This window comes from Liolophura sinensis, chromosome 7 (genome assembly GCF_032854445.1).
Source record: "Liolophura sinensis isolate JHLJ2023 chromosome 7, CUHK_Ljap_v2, whole genome shotgun sequence".
NCBI classification, from domain to species: domain Eukaryota; kingdom Metazoa; phylum Mollusca; class Polyplacophora; order Chitonida; family Chitonidae; genus Liolophura; species Liolophura sinensis.
The window spans coordinates 52,666,707-52,689,258 of NC_088301.1; the positions used below are offsets into that span (position 1 = coordinate 52,666,707).

General features: G+C 35.2%; 2 protein-coding genes across 3 annotated transcripts in view; one reads left to right on the plus strand and one right to left on the minus strand.

Moving 5' to 3' along the window:
- Window positions 1–1,252, minus strand: part of LOC135471023 (uncharacterized) — a 30,292-nt gene extending 29,040 nt beyond the window's left edge. Inside the window, exons 1-2 of the mRNA XM_064750070.1 lie at window positions 1,231–1,252; window positions 65–243 (exon numbers count right to left, since the gene is read on the minus strand). Of these exons, the coding sequence (XP_064606140.1) occupies window positions 65–243; window positions 1,231–1,252 (201 nt within the window). The remainder of the gene's footprint in view (window positions 1–64; window positions 244–1,230) is intronic.
- The window catches only part of LOC135469753 (uncharacterized), a 34,805-nt gene continuing 13,015 nt past the window's right edge, over window positions 763–22,552 (plus strand). The window contains exons 1-11 of one of the 2 annotated variants that reach the window (XM_064748335.1): window positions 4,657–4,872; window positions 5,440–5,736; window positions 12,325–12,432; window positions 12,902–12,982; window positions 13,675–13,839; window positions 14,495–14,608; window positions 18,838–18,946; window positions 19,674–19,691; window positions 21,281–21,372; window positions 21,932–21,982; window positions 22,264–22,404. In XM_064748335.1, the coding sequence (XP_064604405.1) occupies window positions 5,461–5,736; window positions 12,325–12,432; window positions 12,902–12,982; window positions 13,675–13,839; window positions 14,495–14,608; window positions 18,838–18,946; window positions 19,674–19,691; window positions 21,281–21,372; window positions 21,932–21,982; window positions 22,264–22,404 (1,155 nt within the window). In that variant the 5' untranslated portion in view covers window positions 4,657–4,872; window positions 5,440–5,460. Of the gene's footprint in view, window positions 860–4,656; window positions 4,873–5,439; window positions 5,737–12,324; window positions 12,433–12,901; window positions 12,983–13,674; window positions 13,840–14,494; window positions 14,609–18,837; window positions 18,947–19,673; window positions 19,692–21,280; window positions 21,373–21,931; window positions 21,983–22,263; window positions 22,405–22,552 lie in introns of those variants that run through there. The other variant, XM_064748336.1, reaches the window with a different exon arrangement.

Genomic DNA, 22,552 nt, shown 5'->3' on the forward strand with positions numbered 1-22,552 from the left:
GAACAAACGTCATCTTTATGCAGGTGATTCTTTATTTATTTTGTTTTATTAATAGAATACTCACCTTTAAGTACTTGGATGGCACATAACCAACCGAATTGTCTTTCAGAGCTCTGGCACCCCACCACTCTATGCTGCGTTTGTTGCTGTCTAAGACCTCAAATCTGTCCCCTTTTGCAAATGACAAAATGTTGTCATTGCTGTCATTTTCGCCCCCTTGGCGGATTAAATTCGCAAACTGCTCTGTATATCTCCATTACTTTACCAATTTTAAGGGCATATCAACAGAATTACTGCCACTGAACAACCAGGCCTGCTGAAGACACGAAGAAAAATGACAGTAAGCTCACATGTCTAGTCCTCGGATCGCCAAAACAGTGGCTTCGTCAACCTATCTAGCCGTGAGCACAAAAGGCCACACTGATTGGGGCCTCTGCTCGAACAAAACAGGAAGTAAATCTCCACCCGAGACGGAAACAACTCACGGAAACTAACGGAAATAAATGTATAATTACATACAAATCAAAGTATCACAATATTATTATGAATTTATGCCGTAAGTCTCACAAAATGAACTTATTGACTATAACAGCCTATGTTCCACGCAAAATGCAGAAAAAATTAGAGAATGCTAATCACGAAAACTCTCCATTATCCGGGAACCGGGCGAAAACTACCGTATTGTGAGGAACTCCTCGTCCTTAGCAATGTTTACGCGGGAGTCAAGCAAGCGTATCATTTGCGGCAGGCGACTGGAGCTGTCACACTGGATCGGGCGGATCCTGTACGTGTAGTTATAGTGTAATTGTTGTGTATGGTATCCATCAACAATATGAAATGATCAGTCTCAGAGGGGTCGGTGAGTACATGGAAGCTCTTAGCCATATATTAATTCGATAGACACCGATCGGACACTGTGCTGTCCATGGGGAGACAGAAACAATGTATGTTGTTGTGGTTGACTTGAACTTGGACTGTGGATGCCCTTTTTGCTCACTCATTGTATACTAGTATAATACGAAAAGGGCGAACGCAGTAGGTTTTCCTGAATAACTGTGTAAAGTATAGGTCCTAAAATTTACAAAGCAAAGGTACTGTTTGTAGATACTTACATGATACATGTACTGATGTAGATGTATTATTGTATTAGGCTGTCAGGCCTAGTTTTTATACTGTAAATACTTTCTTTCATGGTGAGCTAACGACCTCCTTCCATATGCAGTATCTGACCATCAGCCTTCTTTGATGGCATGATATTATGAAACGCTGGCACAGTATCCCAAAGTGATGACACAGTGGTGTGTCGCGAGGCATGAAGCAATAAAAACCAATGGTATGAACTGGTAGCACAATGACCATTGCTTTGTGTTGTCTTCTAATCACTTCTTATCATCACCCCATAGCTTTGGAAGAAGAACTAGAATTAAAGGACAATGTGCCCCTAAAGTGCACCAGTAATGCCATACTTGTGAATGATACACTGTGAAGTACTTAATTTTTGTGTGGATCAAAGTAAAATTTTTAACAGGAGGGAAGGGAAATTATGGTTTAAATATGTACAAACTCTGGTGCTAAGGCTTGTTGTTTATAAAATAAAGGGGGAGTTTATTCGTCTTTAGTTTGATCAATCTTTTGCTATGCCAGAAAGTGAAAGGAAAGCAGATAACCAGCATGTGGTGGCTTCTAATTAATGTCTCTCTGATACAAACTATCCCATTGGCTGAGTCTCTCCTGTGGTCCAATGAGTGAGCTTTTAGCAAAGTATGAAGTGCGTACAACAACACAATGGCCGTCTGACAGGTACGGCAATGTTTACGGTTTCTGACCTGCTACAGAGGACGATTAAAACTGAAAACAATGCAAAGCTTACCATGTTGCTTGATAAAGAATTCACATATTTTGTGTTGAACTGCTCAAAATGTGACAGGTCACTTTGCTAGGTATTTAAAAGTACTCATCAATGAATGTTTGATTGCTGCTCATGGTAGGTGATAATCCATCCCCATTGTTTTAATCTCTGACCCAGATCATGAGGATTAGCAACACCGCAGGAAAACAAAGGAGGATTAAAGCCACCAATGGTGATACCTGTTAGATGTGTTAGAACAGTTTCGGCCATATTGTTTCTTGGAAAATTTTAATTTGTTTTTCAGTATTTTCTTAAATATGCGAAAATTAATTCCGGCGAACATATTTTTGGAGAAAATCCACAAAAATAAATTCCAGCGAATAATAAGTATTTACAGTATAAAGCAATATCATGATGGTACAAAGAAATGGGAAAATGTTATGAAACAGCAGAACAAGGGTGCGATATGATCATGGTACAGTTACGGGTCAAAATGCCAGCTACCATAACACCCGCTAGTAAATGCCCGTTTTTGCATTCTTGAAGATTAGCTGATATAAATGGAAAAGAATAGCCTTCTCATCATTTGGAAACAATAACAGATGAGTAAGACAGAAAAGTATAGATGTTGCACATTTTTTAATACATGATAGACCTAATGGTCGAATGCTGTTATAATGCCAAGGTTCATCTTGTGGAGAGTTCTATCAAAGAGAGACAACCAAACATGTGTCCTGACCATGTCATACATCATCTCAGATGTCACACTTGATCAGCACATGGATGAGTAGCCTCTTATTGAAAGAATTTCAAGTGACGAACCCATTCTCTTATTTACTGAAATAATTAATAGACCCATTCTCCATTTTCTTTTTTCTGTCTTCTGTCTACATTCAGAGCCAGTTCTTTCAACTCTCATATCAAACAAGGAGAAAGGAATTCATCACTGTCATAATAGGGAAGTTATTTTTTGTACAGATGTGTAAAAAAGTTTGACTTTACCTATAGGGCGTTACGATAACAAGCAAAGTTAGCTAGCAAGCATTTTGACACAAATTCCATGGTGTAAAGCTGTGATCATTGTTTATTTCCTGGTGGCATTGCTTCATATGGGTCATCATGCTTTGTGTCATCTTTCCATCGATTTTTACCATGGTCAGACAATATTGTGATGAAACCTTGGTATGATATTGTGATGAAACCTGAATCCATAGGGTGCAAATTTTAACTTGTTGAATGAATATACTTAATACTGGCTCATTGTGATTAGTATAGGGCTTGGACCACTGTGAACTGTTCTACAGACCTGACAGCCTGAAAGTACCTGCCAGCCTTCCATATTTTTAGCCACAGCTGTGACATCTGTTCACTAAGCATTTGCAGAATCTGGAGTAGTGGTATATTAACTGTATTGGTAAAACCAGTAGTGTTATAATAACTTTATTAGTAAAACAAGAACTTTTAGGTCATTTACAGTAGATGGATGTGAAAGTTACAGTAGTTCACACAGACATTATATTTTCTGCACAATGCCTCCTAATGTAAATGAAATGTAATCAATGAAATGTTTGTATACATCTTTCCATTGCGCAAATTTTTTTTTTAATTTCTCTCTCGAAATCAGTGAGGTTGATTTTTTCTCCAGTCTTTAATTTTTAGTAAAGATGACAGTGCCTGTCCTCACATGCATTATTGAGCAACAACTACATGGAAATGAATAGCTATAATCCATACAAATACTCTTCATAAAAAACAAGAGAAAAAACCAGCAGTAGTCAAAGAATGGAAAAAAAGGAAAAAGCAATTAGTGCTGGACACTGAACTGGCAATTAGTGAATTAAAGAGTATGGCTGTTGACCAACATGAAGTGATCTTACTCTTAAGTCAAAATTTCAGTCATTAAAGTTGATGTGTTCCTTTCTATTTTTTCACAAAGCCTGCAATTCCTTGTGCCCTCCCTGACCTAACTATCACTTTTCCTCATTGCCATAGTAAAGTTTTTAAAATCTTTTAAACAATGACGAAGAGAAAAAAAACACATAACAATGGACAGCAGTGCAGACATGAAAGAGTATTATAATGGCATGTATACTTCAAATTTTTTTAACATATCAACCTAAAAGTCAGTAAGTTTTGTCTGAAAAGTATATACATAATATTTACATGTGCATATATCTTCAAAACTATGTTGCCAATTTTTATCAAAAGAAGCCACATCAGCATCTCAGGGTCAAAAATGGTGCCAACCGAAACTTGTACAAAAATAATTAATAATTAACAGTGTGTATCACCTTGGTTTATATCCTGAATCTTCGAGAAATGTCTTAAGATAAACTTTAACAGGTGGAATGAAAAGAAGCAAATTGCACCACTGCGGTTCTACCAAACAGGATATATAGTTGTTCATTTCTGTAGTTCAGCTGCTTTTTTTTTTCAGCTACTGATAGTCTTTTCTACATTTTGAGTAAGATATTGCCTGTAGCTGCAGGCAAATACTTTGTAAAGCAATGTGTTCACGCATATGAAGGCTAGACAGGTACATGGTAATTAATCAATATTGGTGTCTCTATGTGCTACGTATTTTTGTAATGGTGTTTGCCAGAATGCCTTTCATTCAAGATGGTATTTATTGTTGCAAGTCAATAAGGGCGTATTGTTTATGCAGCTTTCGCTGAAAGAGGTTTGAAACCTGTGATGCTTGTATGTCATTTTTGTCGTTAGGGTGTTTTGTTCAATCGACTGGGTCATGTTTCTTTCTACGGTATCCTGGTGACAAAGTACACATAAGCAGCATGGAGCTTGCCGGCTGCTTGTTGGCATATCTGTACTGCAGATTCCATTGGAACAGTCCTTAGACCATTAAGGCTGTGCCGTTGGAAGGCTTACCCATGAGAACATTTTATTACCTGACTGTGCAGGAAGACAGATTGAAGTGTTACCTCTTACGGAGTGATAAATGAACTTACCTGCTGTTTGAATGATATTACTGTAATATATAACTCATCAGGTATAAAGGTGTGCAGGTAAGCAGGCTATTTTGAAAAAACCAGGAGGTTGTAATTTGGGAGTTGGAAAGAGTATGTCCTTCTTAGATATTGATTGCCTATAGAGCAGGTGGGCAGATCATAAATTGTACATGTATGTACCTGTATATGTATATAGATACATGTATATATATATATATATATATATATATATATGGAGAGAGAGATATAGATACATGTATCCACATGTATGTTTGCTTTTATTAATGTAATCTTCCAAATTATTACACTTTATGTAGAAGATATATTGTCTATTGCTGGAATCTTATGAGGATTAAGTGCTTTTTTTTTTTTTCTTCACCAGCTATGTAGTTGACTGCCACTTATTAACACTTTAAAGTTTTTAAAAGGTGCAATCAAAAACTTATAAACTGTAAAAACTTATGTTAATAATTTTGCAGCTACCTTCTGGTACATGTACGTTTCTTTTAACAATTAATTTCTTTTAGAGGACGGCCTAATTGAAAACTATTTATTGCCACGTTAAATACAGTACCAGTTAGATATATTATACTTATAAATAAATAAAGATATCATCATTTATAGATTGAGCAGATTATTCCCAGCATGGGCAATGGAGCTTCAACAGATAACAGTCGCCCAACAAGAATCCAGGTACAGTCTGGAGCAAATGCATCTCCATCGAGGAGAGCACAGCCGTTCGTGGAAGTCCAGATTACAGAGAATGCAGAAAATCGCCTAACCCCAAGCACAGCACCTTCAAACAGCCAGAGTCCAAGGAAAGGAGTGGAGGACCCTGCACGTGCGCAAGAGTTACGTAATCAGTTCGTTGCGGGACAGAGTGGAAGGGGAGAAAATGGCAGTCGAAGAGAGGACTCTGTTGTAAGTATATGTGTACACATTATATTACATATTAATGACTTTCCTGACTAAAGTACGGTACATAAAGTATAACTGCTTTGACACACCTGGATCTCCAGGTGTTTGTGAGATCATATGTTTTCTAGTTACAAATCCAGCTAGCTTGGTCATTATCTTTAAGGGCACCCTGCATTTTGCCAATTTAAACAAGGTCTTCACTAACATGAGGTTTCTTAAACTAAGTGGTACATTTTCTTGTTGTATCCTATTCAGATTTATTTTCCATTTATTGAATCACCTAAAAAAATCCACTAAGCTAAATATTTTAGGACATCGATAAAGGATAATATCAATTTGTGTGTTAAAATGCATTAATTTTTACAAAATAAAAAAACATTCTGTAGGCAAAGATTGCTGTATTTATGGTTTGGTGCATATATTAAGGGTAAAAAATTGGTAGTATATTGCAGATATTCTTCCCTAATTGCCATCAGTTTATATGCTTGTAGTCTGTATGTCTCAAAAATAAGTCATAGAGTTTGTGTTTTATAATGATTATAGCCATAATGGAGATGATCCAATGCAAACTGCTCCCAACAACCCCACCCCCACCTCCCTCCCCTCCCAACCCCACCCCCCGCATCACCTGTCATCTACATGTATTCATGTTGTGATGTGAAAGCATACATGGATTCAATTGCTTTTGTTCATTTCTTTTTTCTAAAGAGAAATTAATGCAGTTCACACTCCTGTATTTGTCTTCTGCTGAATGTACATGTTGCTTAGCAACTGTGATGTTAAACTTACTATATACATTGTGCATTGAAATACTGTCGATTCAGTTTACAAAGAGGAACAAGCTTGAAGCCCTGTTTATAGATTTAGGCTAGAATATTGAACTGCCAACATGAACACTGCTTTAGTGTTGGAATAAGCCATGCCCCAATTGCTAGAGTTTACTGGCTGACAATATTGGGTTTCCACAGAGGACAGATGGTCAAGATGCTGTATTAGCCAGCCACAAGGAGATTGGTGACTTTTACTTTGGGTCTTCTTTCTTCTTGCCTCGTGTCCATTCATGTTTTGTCAAGCCATGATAAAATAAGCTCAATGGTCCCTAATAACCCGTCATATCGCTTCCCACCTTCCTGTTTTACCAGGGGTGCTATGTCATATTGCTTCCCACTTTCCTGTTTTACCAGGGGTGCTACAGTTGTAAATGCCTTTGCTATTTTTTCATCCAGCTTAACTAGCAATGAACTCATGTGCAGTTTGGCAGATATTTAGGCCATACTGAGCATGATCTAGATCACTTCTAGCCCATTGTTGTGAACACAATCATTACATTTTTGGGGTACAAAAATATGGCCTGTAGAATTAGGTCATTCTTCAACTGCAGCCATTTTGGATTATGAGAAATTTCACATAATGATTTAATATCCTGCTTGCAGTTCATAATTCTTCTGATGATCTTTTTAAAATTTACAATTTCTTGAATTTTTAAATGATCTGGTATCATAACTATAATAATTATTAAACCTAAAAGGGTGAAATTTGGATTTTGTGTTAATGCTTCACACAGCACATAGAAGTTGCGATTGGTGTGTAATGCTATACTCAAGAAGGTTTCATTTGAATGATGGCAGTCCTCTTTTTGAGTGAAGGCAACTCGAGTGCCTTTATAAAACCACTGCCTGACATCTTAGGACTTAAAGCTATAAATGAACTTGTCTTGGATTCAAGTTTGCAGCTTCACTGATCATGTGCTGAACTGACACCAAGGCCAAAACCTTTGGTGAATGAACAGTACTTATGACAAGTTGATATCTCTAATTACTTTGAGATATAGGAAATGTTTAGGATCTCCTGCCATGTAAGGAAAACATTTTTTCGGTAATGAATTATGTTTCTTGGTTTGTGCTTCATTTGGGTGGTCAGAAACCTGGGCCTAAAGTCAGCCCTGCAGTTAGCCCGGCAGCAAACAGAAAACAAGCACCAGCCAGACCTGCAGGGAAGAAGCCTGGCTCAGTGAGGGTATCATAAATGTTCTAGTCGTCACATTTACTTTGAAATTGTTGTGAAAAGGAGTACATAGTTTCCAGTAGTGATTTACTGTGTAAATTATCTTTTTTGAGATTTTTAGCAGTTTTCACAATGTTGTGAATGTCCAGTCATTTTTTTTTTATTTTTAAGTTTTATTTGAAAGTTTTTAACACTTTTTTCCATTGTACATGTATCTCCATATATGTACATGTATGTCTCTTTTTTTGAGTTAACACCCAAGTTTTTTTCTGAAAGTGTCCATATACATGTTATATTCATGCATGTATGTGTTTCAGTGTGTTTAGTTTGAAGTCTTTGTTAGGTAACTGGTGGCGCTTATAGTTCTTTTGCACATAGCAGCTAATCTTTTTTACTAGTGTTATCCTGTTTTTGCCAGAGAAGTAATGTTCCAGCTCTCAATATTCTCTCAAGACAATTTATATTTATTGTGTCTGAACAAAAAGCATTTCATAGTTTAAAAAGTAACTTCATAAAAATTTTCCATGCTGTTGGATCAACATTCATTGAATCAGTGTGCCTTCGTGTTCTGTTTTCAACAAAGCATGCAGTTTTGCTGTATACTTTCTCAGCCGTTTTACTTTTTATGCCTATAACACTGCTAATAGTGATACACCCTAAACCTATAATGTGTAAATGAAGGATATCTTCCTTTTATCTTGCAAAATTCATGTAGATATATGAAGTATTCTGAACGAAATCATTTGTTTTTACCGTGGATATACAGGTATATAGATGTGCCTTTCAGTGTAAAGTGTGTGGCTGCTGTAAGATATACATGGACACTAGATACATGTAGGCTACTTAAAATCAATTAATATTGTGAAAAACATTTCCCTTGTTGCCATGGCATGGGTAAATTCATAATTGCTGGCCACCATTGTCAAGTAATGCAGTGCGGGTGGAGTAAGGATTAAGCACAGTTAATGCTTGCTGTATTACATTCATGGTGCTCCAGATGTTACAATGGAGAGAATGGACTCTAATAAAGTAATGGTAATGGCATCTTTCATGACACATGCTGCAGCCAGGTATTCAGTTGAGAAGCCTTCTCTCAATTCACCTGACTACATGTACATACATGTACATATATTATTCCATGTGTGCTACAGTAGTGTGTGGTTGTCTTCCAATAAGTTATTGTTAATGTACCTATTGATGTGTCCCTATTTATATTAACCTTTTGGTTGTATTTAGGCATTAATAAATACAATAAGTCTCATGCAGTGTTTAGCGCATAAACGTGATAAAGGCCGTCTTTTCTATAGAACAGCAGTACAGTATTGTCTCCAAAAGAAAATGAAAATCTTAAATACTCTTGATATACAATGTATACAGTATTTGATACAAAGGCAATGGGATATTGTGTATCTGTTATGATCTTGATTTGGTGAAATACAACTGCATTACACGGTTTGCGGTTTTGAAAAAATGTGTACCAGTACTTTTCAAATAGATGTGTACAGTACAAGGCTAACTGCAAAATACTTGTATATACAATACAGTATAACTAATTACATCTACTCAGAATACTTTTTTGTACACATCAGGTATGTAGTGGTTCAAATGATTAACCCTGCTGCAACTTATTTAAAGTATATCATTGATCATTGATCAAGAAATGATCATAAACAAAATTTGCATCTAAATTTTACCTTTGTCATATTCCATGCTTGCAATGGAAGGAATCAACAAAAGCTGGTTCTAGGTCAGGTAAATACACAACTGGAACATCTGGAGGAAAGGTAGGTATACCTGTGTTACCTGTGAATAAGTATGCCTGTATTATCTGGAAGCTTTTTGATAATCCGCAGACTGTTTGTGAAAGTAGATTGAATCTATGTTTGGAATAAATGATCGGTTCTGACATGAGCAGGCATGATTATGATGAAAAAGGTTAGGATCCACAAATGTGTTTTTGTTTTGTTGTTTTTTTTACATTTATAAGTATTCTCAAAAGATACTTGCAGGCAGTTTCAGGTGTGAGGGATGAGGATATCCTTAAAACGCTCAGCCATGTCCTACTCCTCACCTGTGTGTAACATTATGTGCATATGAACAGTACACCAGCAGGACAATGTATCTGTGCATCTGCACCTAAAGATACATGTGTATTGCATTTGTATAACATCAGGTACAATGTTAAATGTTAAAACGTTAAAAGATGTTTTTTACAAAGTGAAATACAAAATTAAAAAAGTCAAGTAACATAAATATATCAGCATATGAATAAAAACAAAGAAATAAAAAGATAGATATGTACCACAAAGTTACATAAATAAAAATGTTTTTGGACTTGACCATACTTAAGAAACTTTTGATATTGATAGTTTTGTCTTGGTTGATAAGAAACCTGGCTTCATGTACAAGTAGATTTTGGATTTACTACATGTACATGTAATTATATCAGGTAAACCAAAGCATGAAAACAGGAGACTGTGAAGTGCATATTAGTACTGTATACCGATATAACAAGTCTCATTCCTGGTGATCCCATTCATAATTAATTTTGTCTGTTTAGAAGAACATCAATAACTTGATCCATAAAACTGTGCTCCCAGCATAAGCAAAGAAAATGTACATAAGAGTTAGTCCCACGTGTTAGGCATTTTGTATGTGGCTATAATGTAAAACGAAGACTGGATAATCATCAATTTCATAATTTCCCCAGCCCTTAGGTGTTTTGAAATGTGTTATTATGATGAGGTTATTTGTGGAAATTACCTAATGTGAACACTGTTCAAACCAATTTTACCTGCATGTTTGACCATTATTTTTTTATGCTCCATCCAATCCTCTCATACAAAGAGTCCATCAAAACCGAGGCCCTTAAACCCTACTGCTCCTGGGGAAAAGGTTTGTTTTGCCTAGACTACCTGTGTACATTTCAAGGGGGAAAGAAAATACAAAACATAAATATGCTTCAGTTGAAAGTGTTTTTTTTTCTTTCTGTTTTCAGAATTGCTTACTATGTGATTGTTTTAAATTTTTAAGAACAAGCATTTTTTAAGAACAAGCCTTTCCAAAGGAGAAATCTCTTTCAACTCAAAGTGTAATCATGTCTTCGTGTTGTACATGTATTTCCTTATCACTCGCATTGTCTCAGTTATGCTTACTCTTCACTGTGTGCTGTTCTGTTACACAGCATGTAGATGTGAAAGCTCAGGATTTAACTTATGGATATTGATTGGAAGCAGACTTAATTTTTTCAAGTACTCAACATATTGATATGTATTTTATGAAATGATGTTACAGAATTTTTTGCATGTAGGTTTTTCTTTTCTAGCATATAAATATACATACGTGTAACTACATGTACTGACTGTTTAATCTGATTTAATCTGGTTTTTGAACTCTGTTATTTGATAATCATTACAAATATATTTTTAAGTTTGTTGGTTTGATCCTTTTGGAATTGCTTCTTTTTGTTTGTTGTTGTGGATGCCTTATCTCTATGGAGATAATTATTCTTAAAGAACAAAATTTGATGTCACTTGGGATTAAGAGACATCTCTTAATCCCAGCTGTCACCATGAAGGCTGCATTTAAAAAAAATACAGTTATGGTTACTTTTGACATTAGTTTACATGCACTGTATTACATATGTAAAGTCAAGTGTTTAAAAAGAATATTTCCCAGCTCTGTTGCATTCAGTTGAATTGGTGAACTTATTAATGGTCCACATAGTGATTACATTCAGTGTTATTGCTTTCATGCACACATCCTAGTCAGGTGTTAAAAAAAATTCCACCTCTATATGTAAATTTATGTGTACAAGCCTGAGAACACCACTTTGGAGAAAGTAATAAATTGTTAAGACCTATATTGTCACTCGTGTCAGGCACCTGGTTTCAATCTTGTTTCGTCACCAGCATGTACATTGAAAAATTAATGAAGTTCATGTACTACCACTGCATGTCTGCATTGTTTTGTTTGAATTGATCCATAAATTAGTGAGTATAATGTTAAGCCCACATGTATATGTGCTATATGACCTGTTGAACCTGTGCTGCATAAATATGTATGGAAATTAACATGGCTAACTTTATTTATAGGGGTGCATATAACGCAGGTGGAAATGAAGTCTCTAAAAGAGAGTTGAAAATTTCAAGAGTTAAACTGCCATGTTTTCTGATGACATGAACAACTTGTAAGAAAAAAATAAACAAGGAACTCAAGTGACTTACATGTAACTTCCACTTGTTGGACTATCATTCTTCATCCAGCTTACATTGTGATTTTGTACTATGTGACAGGTAGTACAGTGTCATGGTTTGCCTGGCTGGGTCACTATCTCATTCCTGTGGCCTTTCTTCCTGATCTGTCTCTAATTAAGATGTAGCTGTGAGTCATTATTCAGTAGCTTAATTTATGGCCAAGAAAAAAAAAACAGAAAAAGACACAAATGCACATGAGTTTGCTTGTTTGCTTAATTTCAATTTAATTATGCATACATACTCAAGGTAAATTCTTAGTGATTACATTTGAAGTTACAAGCAGGTATGACAGTTTCTCTTTCTGATTCCCTTTCTGATTTCCACACTACAGCATGAAGATGACATAGTGTTTGAGACGTTCACCCATAAAGATGGGCGAGAATACACTTGCTTTTGTCAGAATGGCAAAAGATTCTACCTGGACTCGTGGTATTCAAAGGTAAGAGTCTCAGGCATTTAATTTATAGCATTATGATCTTCAAAAAGATTAACATGGCATTGATTTATTTATTTGATTGGTGTTTTACGCCGTACTCAAGAATATTTCATTTATACGACGGTGGCCAGCATTATTGTGAACATGGCATTGATGGGTGCTTACCATAATTATTGATCTGAAGATGAATTTCAACTGAATTTGTAACTATCAGCCATTTTGTACTTTAGGTAAGTTATATTTAGTTCCGGTTGGACAGGTAAGTAAAGATAAGCAGGTATAAATTTCACTATATATTCGAATTAGTGTTGTTCTAATGGAATGGAAACTTTATCGTGGATGTTGATATTTTGTCAGATTATTTGTTACTCGATTACTCAAATCTGTATCTGTTTGATAATTTAGAAATTTTTAATTTCATGTCTGTTTGATTTCCGTGTCTTTATTTGTTTGATATTTTTTTCTTTTGCAGCAATTCCAGCCATTTCCTGATCGCTGGTATGACCAGGGTACTTTGGTCACAGACAAGATTGTTAGTGAAGAGGAAGTCATGGTATGCGTTATTCAAAAGGAAAGACAACAAATAATATATAACCTTAGGTACAGATCTGAAAGGCCATGATGCTCTTTTTTTTTTTTTTTTGTTATTTTGGTAACACTGTAAATCACCATGTTAGAAATACCACGAATGATCCTGTGTCACTCATAACCTAGTACACTCATATGGAAACTTGATAACCCGGCAATGCTTAAACCTATTTTCTCACTGAGCACATTTTAGCTTATGTGTACTTCGAACTGCGAACATCGCAAAAATGAAAAGATAGCTTCTTAATCTTCATGTGGGATACTTTGATTGATATATACATTACCTCTATTGTTGTCTTTTCTTTTAAAATTCTGTGGGTGTGGTATATGTGTTTATCAACCAGTAATGCATACAAATGCTTGTAGCATTGATAAATAGTTTTAATTCAAGTAACATATGTGGTGTAAGAGAAAATTTTTTGTGTCATGTTTTTGGTGTGCTTTTTCTTGTGATGTAAGTCAAATTCTGCATTATTACATCTGTGTTTAGTGAAAGTGGAATTCAACATAATCTCAACTTTTAAAAAGATACAAAAGTTGTAATTTATGCTTTTTTAATTTGCTTTTTTTAGTTAAAACTACAGTAGGGATCTACGAGAAAGTGTTATACCAATATGAATATTGTTTATTTTGAGAAATTTAAATTCCATTGGCCAGCTCCAAGCGAATCAGTCCCGTGAATTCCAACCTGGAGGATCAACCAGTGGTCAGTCTCAGGAGAGAGCTTCCCAGAGGCATTCCGACAGCAACCCTCAGGCAGATGATCGGGAAGGGTTTATCATCCACCCAAGGCGAGGCAAGCTACAGACTTACATTTTTGAGGTCAGTAGCAGTATGGTAAACATGTCACCCCATGTCATATAGTATTTGTGAAGCTTTTATTTTCCCAGTAGGATATATAATCCTTACCTTCCAAAAACAAGTTTCAGTACACCTTTGTAAGATCAGTAAAACTAAGTGAGTGAGGGCTTGGGGTTTAACGCCGTACTTAACAATTTTTCAGCCATATGACAACGAAGGAATTTCCACCGCTCTTTTATCTACTCCTGCTTCACTGAGACGCCTTACCAAAGACAAGTAAGCCGCCCCACTGAGCCATTATACTGATATGTGTGAACTAGTAGTTGCACTATCCCCTTCATGCTCAACGCCAAGCAAGGAAGCTGCAACTTCCTCTTTTAAAGTCTGAGGTGTGACTCAACCCAGGATTGACCCTGGATCTATCGCTCCTGAAGCAGACGCCCTACCATCTGTGCTAACGGGGACAGTCAGTAAATGTTTAAATGTATCAAATGTTTAGTCTCTGTTCTAGTGCAGTATACCTCTTTGATGTGTCAAAGTAAATTTTCCTTGTATGAATGAGTACAAATTGCTTGTGTTGATGCTCTTTTTAGAATCCTTTCTTAAGACTAATTCACAACAAAATTGCAAAATCAGTGGCAGATGACTGTTTGTCTTTGATGTTTTTGACATACAGGAGAAGCATAATGTCCATTATTTCTATGATGAATTGATGGGATCATGGATCAAGCTGCCTCTAAGCTGGGAACTTCTTCATGACAGAGTAGAGTGCATGGTCTCCATGGTGGAGGTAAGTAAAGTGTATGTGGGGCATTGGTGCCCGCTGTGATTTAGAACAGGATATAAATGATGTGCATTGGGAGTTCTCTTGCTCGTCAGTCAATTAGTTGTTTTAGTAGGAATCAAGCTCAGTCATCCTTTTTGTGCATGTGACAATCACAGCAATTGATAAGTATGTGCAGACAAATTGGAACTGCTCATTGATTGATTGATTGTTTCTTTGTATGTGGATTCAGAATCCAGCTTGCAATGAAAAACCATATTTCATCTAATATAAATACATTCTACACAATTAAGAGTTTAGAAGTTAAAATATTCCAAGAACATGTGCATTATCCAGTACTAGAAAATATTTACCATGGTAAATATGAAAATCAAGAGCTTCTAAATTCAGGAAAAAACAACATACTCCACTCCTAAACCTTGTGGACTAGGAGGCCACAGACAGTTTTTATGTCACACCTACTGTAAATCTTAAAATTATTCATCCTCTTAAGCAGTTTTCTTCTGTGGAATTTATGCATACAATTATTATGAAAATGACGCTAAAATTATTAGTTTGTGTCAATAAGAATGCAAGCTTCCTAAAACTGTGCATATTATTTCTCTATGTGCCATAGTTCTCTTAGAATGTTTATAAATATTGGTTGAAAAGGTTAGAGAATTAGTTCAATTAAGTCTTTGCTTTCACCTGCCATTTCTCAGCTTGTCTATTACTAGTGAATCTGTAGAGATCTGCGCAGATAAATTGCTTAAAGGCGGTTTGGAAATTGTGTAGGGCAATCTAAAAATTCATCTAGTACTGAGATGCCAAACTTATTTCCATGATAATCCTGTACTAAGACATATTTTGTAAAACAATACGTGTTAACAACAGATTAGCAAAGTTTTTCGAAATTTATTGAAAGTTTCTGAAAATATTCCAGTCACCAGGGAGACACATTTTACTTGTTGAAATTTAAATCCTTCATATTACTATTATCAACAGGTTCTTTGTAGTTTATCACTGCTGTAAATTTTGGGAGACAAGTAAAGAAACATAAGGACTGTACATATTTGCAAAAACAATAGTGCAAATATTAAAAAATCATCATGGTTGAATCAAACATATATAATGCAAATTCTTACCTTTTCAGTGGTGTTGTCATAGAAAGGTCGGTAAAGTGGCCATTTGGCCGACACACCGCCAGCAGTAAGGTGAATATTTGCCATAACATTTACACCTGTAAGAACCAAGAATTGGCACACCTCTCTATCAGGCTTATTTGTCTGAGCCAAATAGGTGCACTGTGATCAGAAAAGAAATACTCAAGTGTGTCATGAAATGTCAGTTAGCCGGCTTCTTCCGCGTATTTGCCAGTAACACACTATAAGTAATGTTTCACCAGTTACAATATTTCCAGCCAGTTTTATGCATAAAAAAAATTCACATAAATGCATGCATATATATAAAGTATATGTGTGTGTGTATATATCTCACACTGAAGATGTCCCTAATAATGCTGGAAAATGTCGATCAGATGTAGTTTTTTTATGGAGTGCAATTTTCGTTGTGGCAAAATGGATTACCAGAAAAAATATTTCCAATCACAAATTCAAAACTGTCTTGTTATGTGGTGTATTTTTTACTTTATCCTTTGTGTTTAGAAAGATCCTATTAACAAAGATAAAAGCATGCACTTAATAAAGGCTATGATATGGTGGATTTTAATGGACTAGATGTTCATGAAACTGATACAGTGCAGTTCTGTGTTTATGCTGACTGTACTGTACATGGAGTACCGGTAATACATGTTTTGTCATGTCGTATTAATATGGAAAATGGAGGCCTCTTATTATCTTAAATATAAACTGTGCAACGAATGGGTTCATTAACAAACTTTTTATAGTGAATCTAAAACACTTGACACTGAGAAAACAAAGAGTGCTTAAGAAAACATGGTAAGCACAAAAGCACCATAAAGCATTATCACACATGTAGAAGATACTTTCAACTTTGTAATATCGAATTCAAAATCATTTTTATGTTGGTTTTCACACATACAGTTATAATAAGTTATAAAACAGTTTTGGATAAACACAACGTACATGCAGTGTAGCACCATTGCACCAGGCATTGCACCAGTTGACACGGTCTGCAAACAAGAAGGATGTTTGCTGAAAGTGTGAAGGGAAAAAATACACACATGAAATATATATGCACTACTTGTAGTTGTTAAGATGTATATGGTGAATAACCTAGCATTTCATCGAAGAAAGTGCACTTTAGGATCTAATGAAATATTAAAGTACTTTTGGTGCTGAAAATTACATGTTTGTTGAAGGATATATCATTTTACCTTCCAAACAAACCCCAAAACACCTTTCTTTGATCAATAGAGCTCTGTGAATCAGGTGTAATATGCATTTTAGGTCATTTAACATGCTGCAAGGAAGTCAGCATTTGATCCTGATAGGATTTTTTTTTCTTATTTTATAGAAATGTATAATATATGTAATACTGGGTTGAAAAATCTACATGGAATTCAATATTGTAAATGAAATCATGGGGATATATGTTCACATCATGCCCATATCTATGTATATGCTTGTTGCATACAGAAGTAATAATTTTGTGATAAGGATAAACAAGGGTATTAATACCTGTATGAAGAATATTACTGAGTGTAAGCTCCCATTTTATAACCAAGCAGTTTTATCCTCAGGGTTAAGTATATTTCATCCTTCATTAAAGTTTTTTATTCTTACCGCCCGCAGTTCATTCTGTGTTTATAAGGCTATTTATCTGACATTTTCATTAAGTTGCCTTGTGTAAGCATTTCCTCATTTTTTTATTTTTATTTTTTTATTGCTGACATTGATGTTTTCAGATTTACTTAGTATGCCTTATGTACATTATTTCACATTACATAGCACATTGCTTTCAACACAAAGTAAACCAAATAGCAAACTAAGTGAATCATAAATTATGACCCAGGAGTTGGCAGATCAAGACAAGCTATGTATTTATGGTGTGCAGTGTTCACATTGATTTCATTAGCCTACATGTAGTTATTTTTATCTGCATGTACCAGTAGCTGTTAATTACCTATTAGAAGAGAAGTTTTACCTGGTGGTGGAAAGCCAGATGAAGTATCAACTTTTTGTGTTGATACTGATGAGTTTTCATTCAAGGGTGAAGTTTGTGTAATTCTTAGAAATGTGTTACATCATTTAATGTTACTGTATTTTAAATGAATGAAATAAACATACTTTGTGAAGGAAAACAAATACATTTACTTTGTCCGCATCAAATGACCACTCATTCTTGTATAGTCATCCTTCACACTGTTATCATAACAAAATTACAACAGAAACTAAATACAATTGTCATATAGACTGGTAACTACACAGTTGTCCTATAAACAGAAAGTGTTAGCATTGTTATTGGGTACATACTAATTGTGAAGGTGTGAAAAGCAGAAATCTACATGTACAATGTTTTTGTTCTGTATGTTAGTCTGCCGCGCCCCCTGCAGTCTGTAAACCATATCATTTCTACATGTATATATATCTTTGTACTATTCTCATCTCATACTGAAGTGTATATCACCGAGATACTGTATGACCCATCCTTATTAGGCATGCATGAAAGGCTTTCTATTGGGTGCATTGAGGAGATTTTGACTTTGCTTGAGTCAGGCTGTCACCACATCCAGCATGCATACCATGCTCAATATTTACATGTCAGTGCTTCATTCTGTTTTTGAAAATAACTTTTGCTAAAATCTTTTTAGCAAAGATTTTTCCATCTGTCCACTCTGAAGTACAGCTAAATAGAGGGAGGACATGTTCTTATATAAACTAAGAACAAAGAAATCAAGCTTCTGGGAACTCTGGTTATCATGAATGTAGTAATTTGTTGTCATACATGTTTTTACTCCAATGCTTCATAGCCACTTCAGTAACACCTATGTAGAGGGTTACTAGATCAAGGAATGAGACAAATATGCCAATATTCCATAGGCAGTATCAAGTAGATATGAGTTATTGCCTTCCAAGGAATACATTCCATTTCATTGATGCAGGTACCAGTATTCTTCTACTTGGAATATCACAATTCAAAGTGAATTGGTTGCTAGATTTCATGTTGTCCAGAACACCAGCACACTTTACTGTTCTGGGTTTTTTTTCTGCCCTTCCTTTCCTACATAGCACTGTTTGATTTGTTGATTTTTTTAAAATAATTATGATTTACAGGATGCTTTGCCTAATTGGAAGGATCGCTTTGACATCCTAGCTGCTATAAGAGCATCAAATTATGATGCTGATGATTGTATTTCCAACTACCTTCACGTTGAAGAAGATGGTAAGTTCATTAATCCTTTTGTTGGAACTCCACAGTATAATGGGGATGAATTTTCTTGTTATGAGTACCAATCTTGTAGTAGTCAAGTAAAAGTAAAATGACACCCTATTAGGAATTAGGTAATATAATGGTTTTGGTGTTCTGATGAAAATTTACCATCTTTCGGAAATTAAACAAAACTGCTGACAGCTGATTTTTCAATAGTGACTTTTATTACAGAATTGTTGTGAGGAATGTAAAACATGGTAAACTTTTCTTGTTGATAACCATACAAAGACAGAAGAAAACTTTTATGTTTATGTGTTGAATGATGATGGTGAAAACACATGTAATGTGTGTCTTGGAGCAGTTAGTGAACAAAATACACTGGTGCCAATATGTAAATTTCCATCTATCTATAACTTGGCAGATTCAAAAGATTGGCTCCTGGATGGATAGAAATCTGAATGGTATTTTGGGATATTTCCTCTGTATCACATAATTTTTATTGCGTACTAATTTCTTGAGGAATAAAATGTTAACTTGGTAAGGCTCATGTATATATAAAGCTGAAAGAATACTCAGTTTGTCATATTACATGCACATTGGGGTAAGAATTTTGCCTGCACCCAAATTACTAACAATCACACTTTTGCATGCATGTATCCCTGTTAACCACTACCTTGTGGAAAGTTTTCTGTTTAAGCTTTGACACTGACATCACTTTTTGAACTCATGTGACTTTCAGTTAAAAAGGAGAAATCTTGTAAGTACTAGCATTGGAGTGTAGTGGTGAAATACTGCCACCTCAACACCTGTTTCAATGTTACGTGTATACATTTTCTTCTCTCTCTTTTTTTTTTTTTTTCATTGATTATTATTTGTAAATACTGTGTAGATTTGTTGTTTTGATTTTGTTGATTTGCTTTTGGTTACCAGTGTTGGCATTAGGCAGTTGGTTCCACCCTTGTCTTCACCCTTTTGTGTCAATAAAATGATACATGTATATCATAATTAGCATTTTCATAAGTACAGTGTACCCCAGAGCATCTTACCATTGTCTGTAACATTAAATAGTAGTTAAATCCAGTTGATACCCTATACACAAAAAATTCAGTATAGAGAAAGTTCACAACTTTCTGTGAAAAGACTATAAGTTATTAATCCCCTGATTGTACCAAAGGGAACTGTACGTTTACACCACGTATGACCTCTTTTCCAAAAGAATAGAATTAAGTATAGAATTGAGGAAACCTGACTGGTTGGCCTGGTGTCAGTACAGTGTGACTGGGTAGTGTGTCCTCTCATAAAAACCCAAGCATATATACATATGTATGTCACTATCAAACATGTGTATGCATATGTCTCGACATGTTAGTGGATGGGGTGAAATTGCATTTAGGATATTTTCAAGACTCTTATGTACTGTCTAGCTGTTCTAAATATGATAGTGAACTCACTGGCTCATTGACCTGCCTATCAGCTCCAAGCCAAATGAGTTGCCTGTAAGAATAAAAGCTCTATAATTTATTTTCCTAGTTTGAAACCTTATTAAAACCACTATGGCAATAATATGGAAACAAAGTTGCTGTGGTGTTATCTTCTGCCTGGTGTGAGAACACATGGTGCGACCCATATCTGATGCCTAGCCACAGATGACACCATAATTTCAAATATTGTTGAAGTCATTCCAGCCTAAATGAAATATGTGACATCATATCTGCCTGATTCATTGTCTCCTAAGAAATCTTGTCTCAACATCACCCATGGTTGTTTATTGCCATCGGCTGATTTGACGGTTAAAATATCAATACCCAGTTGCCAGAGCTGGAGACCATGTCTACACAGAGTAGATCACATTTATATCCTGCTCACCTGAATTACTGTGCAAGAATAAGCAACAAGTACGGTTGATATCATTTTTCTTGGTGACACTGCATTTCATGACACATCATTGTCTTTGCTGCGCTTTTCTTAATTAGCTCAGTGTTATATATACACAATAATGGTTTTCCATGTGATAAATACTGTAGGGACAAAATCGTTATTCGTGAAATGAGAAGGGTACATGTGGATTTACACTGTAGGTGTGGAATTAAAATTTCAAACTCAGGGTTTAAATTCCTGTAAACCTTTCTCTACACACAGATAACTTATATTATCAAGCCACTTCAAGCAAATTTTACAGAAATTGCAGAAGATTTTGTTCTTCAGGAGTAAAACACCTATCAAATAAATCAGTGAATTAAATATTAATCAAGAGCATGAAATTTTAAGAGGAGATGATTTGCACTCATGACTATTTTGTTTTGCTTTTTTAAAATAATTTTGCGATATAAAATTATTGTTTTATAGCTGTTGCAACAACACGGAACTCATCTGATGCAAAGGTACTGAAGGAGAAGGAAGATCACATCAACTTTTTAGAGCAAAGATTCAAATTACTGGTAAGGGTATTATTATATACTGCATGAACATCGTATAAAAATGTTCCTGATATACTAATTAATTCAGTAAGTGAGATTGTGTTCAAGTGTAGTTCACAGTTGAGGGTAAAGTTCACATTATATTGATGATGTACATTTAATTCTGTGTACATGTACATCTGATATTAGGACTTATCCCACTATATCACCAATAATGAAACAGTTTTCATTTCTGAACAATTCTGACTTCAGTTTAAAACTTTTTTTTATTCAAATCCAAAAATATTTTTTTATGCATCTGCCTTATTATTGCCACCTTATGCCCACCTATGTTGCTACCATATCTGAAAATTTGTTATTTTATCATGAACATGAAAATATAGTTTATTTATACCTGTGCAATAGAAATTTTAGGAAAGTCTTTTAGAAGGAAGTTTGTGAGGATACTGGCAAGGTGCAGTGGTCTCAGCTTGCCCAGTTTCTTTCACCAATAAACCATAAGCCATCAAAGAAGTGATATATTTTGAGTACCTTGTCAAACACCAAGTAACTGAAGCATCTTTGTGTTATTGTTTTCTAGCAAACTGAACTTAAGGATGAGAAAAAGGCTCGTGATGAAGCAGAAGAAAGGGTATGTGATGCAATTGCAGTATGAAATGTTGAAAATTTCATTCCAAAGTGTTACCCTCTGACATTTCTTACAAAAGTAAAGTAAATTATATCAACCATTTACTTATGATTGTATTACAAAGGGTAAATTGTTGTTTTCAGTATTTCAGTAGTACTATTAAGAGTCTTAAATCATCCAAACTCCATAAAACCAATTAACTCATTTAATTTCTTGTTGTTTTTCTTCCTTTTCTTTGTTTGTATGAATGTTTATGAAATATACATCCTGTTACAATAAATTAGGGAAAAGAGCTACAAGAACGACTTTCCTTCCTGGAAGTGGAAGCTGAGAATGCAAGGACCCAGCTAGAGGCAATGCAGCAGTCCAGGCCCAAGACAGCCCGTCCTAAGACACCTGCTAGACCCAAGACACCTGCTGCACCAGTATGTTGTACTCAGTAAAACATTCGTTCATTAGTGCCCTATCAGTACCCTGGGTGAGTGGGTACTGTAGGATTGTATATGTTTGTTAGTCAGTCCATCATTCTACCAGCCTGTAATAAGTTTGAATTTTGTTAAAACGATCCATCAT